At 41.1% G+C, this 9,768-nt stretch overlaps 1 protein-coding gene across 1 annotated transcript; it reads left to right on the forward strand.

Moving 5' to 3' along the window:
- Positions 1 to 242: 242 nt before the first annotated feature.
- On the forward strand, positions 243 to 1,536 carry LOC124718690 (myb/SANT-like DNA-binding domain-containing protein 3). The gene is made up of 2 exons (XM_047244313.1): positions 243 to 414; positions 869 to 1,536. Exons 1-2 carry the CDS (start codon positions 243 to 245, stop codon positions 1,534 to 1,536), a joined length of 840 nt encoding a protein of 279 aa, XP_047100269.1.
- Positions 1,537 to 9,768: the final 8,232 nt, after the last annotated feature.

A 9,768-nucleotide genomic window follows, 5' to 3' on the forward strand; every position in this document is an offset into this window, starting at 1 on the left:
GCACCAACGTTAATCGCTGGTCAGCAAACCGTCGTCAGCCAACTGTGCATTTGACCGCGGTAAACTCTCTACATTGCAGTGGAACGTGCCCTGGCAACGCAAAGATGTTAGTAAACAAGAAATTGCACAGATAATCGCTGGTGCCACGTTCTATCTTTGCTGTTTTTTCCGTCGACAAGCAGAAGTGTGTTTACGTACCTCGGTACCTATTTCTGATCTGTTGGTTTCTTTTTTGGAGAATAATGGAGAATAAAAGAACAACACCGAATTTCTCGAAGTACGAGATAGATGTACTTCTTGAACTGGTGGGTGCAAATGCATCCGTTCTTGAAAATAAGAAAACCGGCGGCTGCAGCTTAAAAGAAAAACAGGCAATGTGGTCCCATGTGGAGGCGCAATTTAATTCTACTCCTGGTAAGTTTACTCATAAATAAATAACTTTTCTAGGTTCATCGTAAGCGTAGGATATGGGACACACTGGCTTTTAGTTTGAAATTTAAAACTGTTATTGGCGTACCAGTGAAATACGTGATAGGACTATGCACATTTACGGTTGGAATTGTTTTGTTAGTTTTAAATTTAAAATCCAATGCCGTGCTACTGTTAACTAAATATTATGTGACTAACGGAAGCTTTTATGTTGAAAATTGTGAACATACGTTTCTCACTTATCCCTGTGCCGTATTCTTCATATATGCCTATACCACTTTCTTTTTAATGAACTGATATATAAACAAAAGCCATATACAGATCTTAGATTTTTATTGCAGTTATAAGTTAAGAGCCTCAGAGTGCAAAATGGACTTATGAATGCAAATAATATAAGAATTAATTTATGGTACTATAAACTACATTTATTTAATTTCAGGTGTGACAAAAAGATCCTGTGACAGGCTGAAAACCTGTTATGAAAATATGAAAAGAAGACTTCGAAAAGACCTTGCAGAAGAACAGGTGGAAGTGTATAAAACAGGTGGGGCGAAGCCTACCCAAAAAACCACGATCCATGATCGGGCTAAACTATTAGAAATTGTTGGTTCCTCAATGAAACCGTTAACAAATGCATATGATTCCGATGCACAGTTCAGCATGATTGTGGATGTTGTCAACATGGAGAGCAGTGAAGTGCAGTGCAGTGAGAATACGCCACCTGCTTCAGTTGTCAAGTTAGCAGAGTGCACACAACCTAGCACTTCCCACACACCTGTCGTATTATTAAGTAAAGAGACACCAAATAATGTTCTGGCGGATGTCACCCAGTTGCAATCTGTTTCACAGTCTCCTGATCAACCGAATAAAAACATTTGCACGCCAAAAAATACATGGAATCGTCGCAGGATGCCTGCAAAATCAAGGCCATCAGGTTCGGGAACAGTGATTGACAATGTGTGCAAGAAGAGAGTGGAACTACTGGAGGCCCAATTACTCATGATGAAGGCAGAGCACCAAAAGGAGCTGAGGATAAAAAATTTAAAGATTCTGGCCCTGAAAGAAAAACTCAAGTACTGGAAGAAGAAAAATGCCAGTGACACATGACTTCTTTTTCCTGTGACAGTGAATTTTTTTAATTTTTTGTGCTTTGTTGTATTTTGTCTAATGTATTAAAGTTGTCTCACAGTTCAAATTGTTTCTCTGTGTTTGTTCTGTTAGTGATACTGCTTCTATCGTAGTTGGTGTCTGTCTAATATCTGCTTACAGCTTATTTGGTCTGGACTAAGTTTCATCCAATCACTTAAAATTACAATTACTTCATATATAAAAACAGATTAGCAACACTGCAGTTTACACAAGTAAGATACATGTCAGTTGCAGGCCTGCAGCCGTAGCGTCAGGTGCCAATTTCTACTTAAATGACTTAACAATGAGGTAGACTGTTAATGAAACAAAATAATAGTAATAAAACATCCTTGTTACTCTAACTTTGGAATGAACATATGTGCTGCAACAGTTATATACATGAGGCCAAATGTTATCATGTTTTGCATTGTTTGTACCAGAATATGAGGGAAAGTGCTCCAAATCATAATTTTGTGTGTGCCATTTTCCGTGCAATACTCTGCACCAGGTAATGTTTATAACGGGAACCTATATCTTTTATGACAATACAATTTGAAGTGAGGCATGATGAGAATTACATTACTGTGGTGGGTTCTCTTTTCTGCAAAAGTAAGCATAGCATATGTGGCTTTCCTAGCCACACCACTTGGTAATGTGTGTGGTGGAAACCTGTAACATTTATCATAACAGTATTTGTAGAGAGGCATTATTGAATAATCCATTGCTAATATGGACAGTAGTGAGATTAGCATTGTGTGGCTTCTCTAGCAATACTCTGCACCTGTTAATGTTTACAATGTCAGCCCATAACTTTTACCACAGCAAAATTTGTAGCAAGATATTTTCAGAAATGCATTCCTATGATGGGTCACTGGTTTCTACTATAGTAGTCATAGCACGTGTGGCTTTCTTAGCAATATTCTGCACCTGCTAATGTTTGTGATGGCAACCCAGAACTTCTGCCACAACTGTATTTGTAGTGAGGCATTTTTCTGTGGCACTATGCAATGACAAGGAATTCCCTTCTCTACAGGTGAGCATTAAATATGTGAAAAAACTGCATCAATATCAGTGACAGGGTGAGGGAGGGAGTTTCCCTCAGCAATAACTTAAAGTATGACACTTTGTACTGTCAACTCACAGCATTACAGTTCTGCTTTCATATCTTCCGAAGTAGCACATTCCTTAACTAATTATTGCTCTTGCACTGATCCCCAAAGTATTAGACATTGCTGACAACATTCCATTGCCTTTTGTAGCAATGAGAACTTGTTATTGGTGGCAATTTCTAAACACAAATTTGTCTTCAATTTCACGTATTTTTTTTTTTAATGCCGTACAGTTGTGCATAATATTGTGTAAAGTGCTGCTACACGCATGACCGACTAGAATTAACAACGTAATTCAATTCTTTGCACAACCTTATGGCCACACACACTTATGTTTAAGAAAATCATATTGTAAATAAAGAGTAGTGATTAATATGGAAACAATTTAACAAATAAACAATCCCAATCTGACATTTTATGTTATTACACAAATGATTATTTTGTGCCCATGTGTGTACTGCATATTCACAATTTTAAGCTTATCTAGGTGATAAGACTGCATTACTAATGAGGAGAAGTGCAGTAAAATAATCTCTAAACTGTAAGGTTCTAATAATAAAGAATGTGCTGTTTTAATATTGCAAAACTGTTGGACATTCACATATTTGTTGTTACAGTAGAAAATTTAAGAGTTGTTTAGGATCTATAGTGAACATAATACAGAAATATAATGGATATTTTATTCCACTCGCTTTTACTCTTACACTCTCTAAATGTAATGGAGTCATTTGTTCTCAAATTTAAGTACATACCCAGAAACTGAACATGTATATAAATAACAGAGTACTGCATTGCTTTCACAACCAATGTGATGCAAGAAATATACCTTTAATAATGAATTAGCAACAGTTCCACACTAAAAAAATATCTCAGAAAAGCAGCACCTGGGTAATTGTCTGTAGGTAGCACATCCTGTCCCTAGCACAACAAAACCTCAAATTTCGCATCACACACCCAGTTCAGTGAGTACTTTTATGTTCGCTAGACAGCAGAAACAAAATAGATTACATGCTGAAATAATCTGAAAAATTGAAAATACGGCGAAATCCCATAACTATAATTATAATTTTTCATTACGAACAATGTCTGAATTTATGTTAGATTATCGAAAATGTTCATTAATTATAGCACGGCGAACTGCTCTTCCAGGTAATGTATCATCACGATACATCTGCTGTCCAGGTAGCACTTCTTCGTTGTCTTCAATGTTGGGGCCTCTCTCATCACGTAACTGATTTAAAAGTCGAGAAATTTCAGGATCTTCGGGTGGTTCATCACTGCTTGTACTACTCACAATATTATGCAAGACAACTGTACCCACAATGATTGACATTGCTTCCTGAGGATTACATCTTATTCCTACAGATAATATGGGAAATCTTCTCTTCCACATGCCGTATTTTCTCTCAACAGTGTTTCTAGTTTTAATATGAGACCTGTTATACCGATGCTCTGCTTCATTTTGCGGATTTAGAAGTGGAGTTAACAAGTAGGATTTACATGCATAACCACTATCTCCCAATAAGTGACCTTGTGGTATTTCTCCGTTTTCAAATAGAGCTCTGCGAGCGCAGTTGAGAAATATGGTACTGTCGTGCACAGAGCCCGGCCATCGAGCGACAATATCTCTTATTAACAAATTGTGATCACTAATGGTTTGACAGTTAAAGGAAAAATATGATTTCCTATTGCGGAAAAGTTCAGCATTATGTCCTCCAGGAGACTGAATTCTTATATGGGTACAATCCAAGGTACCAAGAACGCCAGGAAATCGGTCCAATTGACTAAAACCATACATAACATAGCGCACTTCTTCTCTTGTTGGAAATTTTATAAAGCGAGGAGACAGTGATGCTATGATGTCTGATACATCACTGATGATTCGTTGTGCTGTTGCACGATGTATATTACTGTTTTCCCCAATAAGAATGTTGAATGCACCTGTTGCATATGCCCTTAAAGTAATCAAAAGTCTGTTTATCGGAGAAACAGGGTTATTCCGATCAGTAGGAAATTCTAACCTATCATTAATTTGATTTAATAACCAGCACACTGTTTCTTTTGACAGACGAAATCTCTCTTCAAACTCCCTGTCACCATAATCTTCAAAAGGGTTTCCCCTTTCCACAATCACTCCAACACGATTTCGGTCACGATTTAAATGGTCAAGGTATAACAAATCTTCCTCAATGCCATCCATAACATCAAAACGCGCCGCCATCTTAATAGCGTATGCTTCTAAAACCGTAGTTATGTCGAGAAAACCGGGAAAGAGCCCCGGTTAAATATAACCGCGGTCGATTCCCTCGTTTAACTTAGATCGATGTTGGTGCACCAGAATACTGCGCTGAACAGGATTATATATCGACTTAACCGCGGTTAACTGTTAATCGAGATTGGTGCACTCGGCCCTAAGTTACCTTCTGATTTTCGATGGTCGTGTGTCTCATTTACGTTATAGCGTCTGCGAATGTCTAAAGGAATGACAATTGTCCTGTCCAGTGGCCAATTGTAGACAAGGATTGCTTCCGAAGTTTCGAGACTTTTATGGGATCAGAACCCTCTTACATATTGTAACACACAAAGAGAAGAGGATGGCATTCCAAAGTTCAACTTCATTGCTGTTTTTGGCCCACTACATGGAAGGTCCATCACTCAGGCGAACATAGAGGGTGGATCTAGGGGCTATAGTATATACCGCCATCCGGAAGTATTGCAACTGAATCCGTCTTCTGCTAATTCACTCCTCATGGACAATTATCCACAATCCAATGGCAGACGCTTCAGGACCTTCAACGAACGTCCAATGGTAACGTCTTCGAAATCAAAGTATTTAATGTGATAAAGAGAGCTCTGAAGATTTGATTTTGGCGTATCATTTGGATACAAAGAAAGCAAACGAAAATTTCCCAAATAATACTTACTTTATAGAACAGCCACTCACACTAAAAGGAAAACTGAAAACTGCTCTGATTATAGAACCTGTTACCATCGGTAGCGGAGTGACGTTTAACAAACATTTATTTGATGAGAAGAGGGATCATATGAAAACTGACAAATGCAATATCGGGAAAGTATCTTCAAGACACAAACAAAGTATGACAGAAGGCTCCATTGGAGAAGATTTCGAAAACAAACTGATAATATTTGTGCTACCAGCTGTGAAGAAGAAGTGAAACATGTGTTATGGAAGTTGGTGATACATATGTGAATGAAGAATGTATTAAATTTACCAGGGAAGATAAAGATTTGTTCATCTGTCCAAAATGTTTACAGGAATGTTATGAAAAGCTAATTACTCCTTTCCAATTCTTTTTTCAGTCGTCATTCATTTGGATTAGTTTCTGATATTTTAAGTTAATGATAATTTTTTCCCATAATTTGTTCTCTCTGTATTTGATAATTTGTAGCCAAATAGTAGTTCCCGCTTACATTCTTTTCATTTGAAAAGATGCTGAGAAGCATTGGCCGCATTACCTACATACGGTAATATCCGCGACTATATTTTATTCAGAACAATATTCAGGACAACATTGTGTGTGGAATTTGAGCGAACATTCTGATGATATTAATAAAAAGGACTTCATCGATACTAAAATAATAATAAATAATTATTGTCAGTGACATAATTTAATTTTCTCAGACAACACTCATGGGAATAGATAATGGAAATTTTCATCTTTTGTTATTTGTGATTCTTCTAGAATAATCCTTCTTCTTGTTCGAACTGTTCTAACGATCGGACGTGACTGATGTGTCGTAACACAGAGGTCTGTAGAAAACTGTATTATGTTGTTAATTAATATTTGAAAAATAGAGTTTCTGTGATTAAAATGAGTTTTCTTTGTTTAAAGTTTTATTTTATTGTAATTTCCGCCCTATATAAATGTTTTCTGTTCAGCTACGAAGGAGCACCGCCGTTAGCGCTATTGGCCTACAGCGCGGATTATTGGTAAAAGCTGAATAATAAGCGATTAACATTGAGAAATATTTTCAAATGTTAATTGCGTATAGTTAGGGTACAAAAGGATTTAATATATATGTGTATATTATATTTAGTAGTAAAACAGGGCCCGAATCGATAAGTGATTGTCTTATATTAGCCGCCATCTTAGTGAAATATTGCAGCGGCAGTTTAAAATTGATTATCTATACGGACATAAATGTTGTTGGTCATACTTGCGATAGTAATTGGGTATTCGTGACCCAGAATCCAGAGGAAGTAAATTCGACTCAGATTGGAAATAATCTTTAAATATAGTGCAAATAGCATCCTACGTGATATAAATTCTTATCTGCTGATGTATGAAGCCTGGTTATTTCGTAACAACGTTCATGAAATATTTTGACAAGAAAAATAGGTTAGTGTTGTGTGCGTGTGGTATTGTGTGACAAAACTATTCATTTTACTTAAAGAAAAGTGCTGCCACCTCAAATAACAGTAGCGTTAAATTCGATAAACGATCTGCAACTTAGTGCTATTTACACAGGAGCTCAGTCCGTCAGTTCACCTGATGATGGCGACATGTATGGTCGCCGAAATATTGTGCCCGTTGAATATTGTAGACCGGCAGTACACTCGTGGATATTTTGATTATCAAAATACTCCCGGAGTAACTCAAGACTTACATTATAAGTTGGATGTTATTTTGTGCCACTCGGCTTGTGATCGGAAGGTGTGTAGAAGCACGGATATATTTATACCACCATAAATATTTGTATCCAGACTCCTGGAAACAATGTTCAAAACACTCTCAGACAATTGTTCAAGAACATAGTATACCTGTTCATGGAAACTACAGCAAAACAAAAGGCAGGCGAAAACATGATACCTGTTAGGTCCCTTCCCTGTAAAACGCTTAAGTCAGAACACGTGCAGCCGATGTAAATTCTAGAGGATACGTATGCACAGTGGTTGGTGTGAACAATGGTGGGCACCAGCTTGCGGACAGGTGTTGTGGGGATGCGCCACTTTCTCCTCGCAGAGGTGGGCCACAGGCCAGGCGCAGGGCTCGCGCGCCGCAGATTTATGGTCGCTGTCGACGCGGCGAGCGACGGCGCCGTATTAGCGCGATTTACGGCCGCGTCCGGCAAACCCGCCTCTGCGATGCGTGCGCACACCTCGCGCCCCCACATGCTGGTGGTGCTACGGCGTCGACTCAGAAGTGTCACCTTACCAGAGTTTCAGTGTGTCCGGGGTACAGTTCATCATTCCAATTGTCTTTCTTCTTCCACTTGCAAATAAACTGAGGGGAAAAATAATTCGGTGCATGCCCGTGTACTAGCTTTCGTCTCCCTTGTTTTGTTCTTATGGGCCTTAAGCAAAATGAATGTTACGGGCAGTAAATTATCTCTGCCTATGATCATTCAGGACACAGTACGGCGTAACTTACTTGTCTGATACGCGGGATATTGCTCAGTTACCATGCTTGATTCAGTGGAGAAGGTGAAAATATCTTGGACACCTCTGATATCACTTGACTCACAAGGGGAGGCCGCCAATTGCGAAATTCAGATTCGATTCATACTGCGCATAATAAAAGCACATGGCCAGAGGTGTAATGTGGCAAAGCACCAAGATGCACTTGTCAGTCGTTGTCGAGAAAATCGACACTTAAAAGAAACCGTTGCAGTGAAATACTCTCTACGATTAATAATTCTACACACCGTCGTGGCGCAGCGGTAACCGCTCTGGTTCGTAATCCGAAAGTCGCCGGATCGAATATCGCGCTATGCAACTTTTTTTTTAGTATATACACTCCTGGAAATGGAAAAAAGAACACCGTGAATTCATTGTCCCAGGAAGGGGAAACTTTATTGACACATTCCTGGGGTCACATACATCACATGATCACACTGACAGAACCACAGGCACATAGACACAGGCAACAGAGCATGCACAATGTCGGCACTAGTACAGTGTATATCCACCTTTCGCAGCAATGCAGGCTGCTATTCTCCCATGGAGACGATCGTAGAGATGCTGGATGTAGTCCTGTGGAACGGCTTGCCATGCCATTTCCACCTGGCGCCTCAGTTGGACCAGCGTTCGTGCTGGACGTGCAGACCGCGTGAGACGACGCTTCATCCAGTCCCAAACATGCTCAATGGGGGACAGATCCGGAGATCTTGCTGGCCAGGGTAGTTGACTTACACCTTCTAGAGCACGTTGGGTGGCACGGGATACATGCGGACGTGCATTGTCCTGTTGGAACAGCAAGTTCCCTTGCCGGTTTGAATGTACCGTGCACTATTCACTGTCCCCTCGACGATCACCAGTGGTGTACGGCCAGTGTAGGAGATCGCTCCCCACACCATGGTGCCGGGTGTTGGCCCTGTGTGCCTCGGTCGTATGCAGTCCTGATTGTGGCGCTCACCTGCACGGCGCCAAACACGCATACGACCATCATTGGCACCAAGGCAGAAGCGACTCTCATCGCTGAAGACGACACGTCTCCATTCGTCCCTCCATTCACGCCTGTCGCGACACCACTGGAGGCGGGCTGCACGATGTTGGGGCGTGAGCGGAAGACGGCCTAACGGTGTGCGGGACCGTAGCCCAGCTTCATGGAGACGGTTGCGAATGGTCCTCGCCGATACCCCAGGAGCAACAGTGTCCCTAATTTGCTGGGAAGTGGCGGTGCGGTCCCCTACGGCACTGCGTAGGATCCTACGGTCTTGGCGTGCATCCGTGCGTCGCTGCGGTCCGGTCCCAGGTCGACGGGCACGTGCACCTTCCGCCGACCACTGGCGACAACATCGATGTACTGTGAAGACCTCACGTCCCACGTGTTGAGCAATTCGGCGGTACGTCCACCCGGCCTCCCGCATGCCCACTATACGCCCTCGCTCAAAGTCCGTCAACTGCACATACGGTTCACGTCCACGCTGTCGCGGCATGCTACCAGTGTTAAAGACTGCGATGGAGCTCCGTATGCCACGGCAAACTGGCTGACACTGACGGCGGCGGTGCACAAATGCTGCGCAGCTAGCGCCATTCGACGGCCAACACCGCGGTTCCTGGTGTGTCCGCTGTGCCTTGCGTGTGATCAATGCTTGTACAGCCCTCTCGCAGTGCCCGGAGCAAGTATGGTGGGTCTGA

Source organism: Schistocerca piceifrons, chromosome 10, assembly GCF_021461385.2.
Source record: "Schistocerca piceifrons isolate TAMUIC-IGC-003096 chromosome 10, iqSchPice1.1, whole genome shotgun sequence".
Classification (NCBI taxonomy): domain Eukaryota; kingdom Metazoa; phylum Arthropoda; class Insecta; order Orthoptera; family Acrididae; genus Schistocerca; species Schistocerca piceifrons.

What these genes read in the sequence shown, in the direction of transcription:
- LOC124718690 (XM_047244313.1), top strand. Translation starts at nt 243, where the DNA reads ATGGAGAATAAAAGAACAACACCGAATTTCTCGAAGTACGAGATAGAT. An exon ending in GCAATTTAATTCTACTCCTG is followed by an intron (nt 415 to 868) that starts GTAAGTTTACTC and finishes ATTTAATTTCAG; the next exon opens with GTGTGACAAAAAGATCCTGT.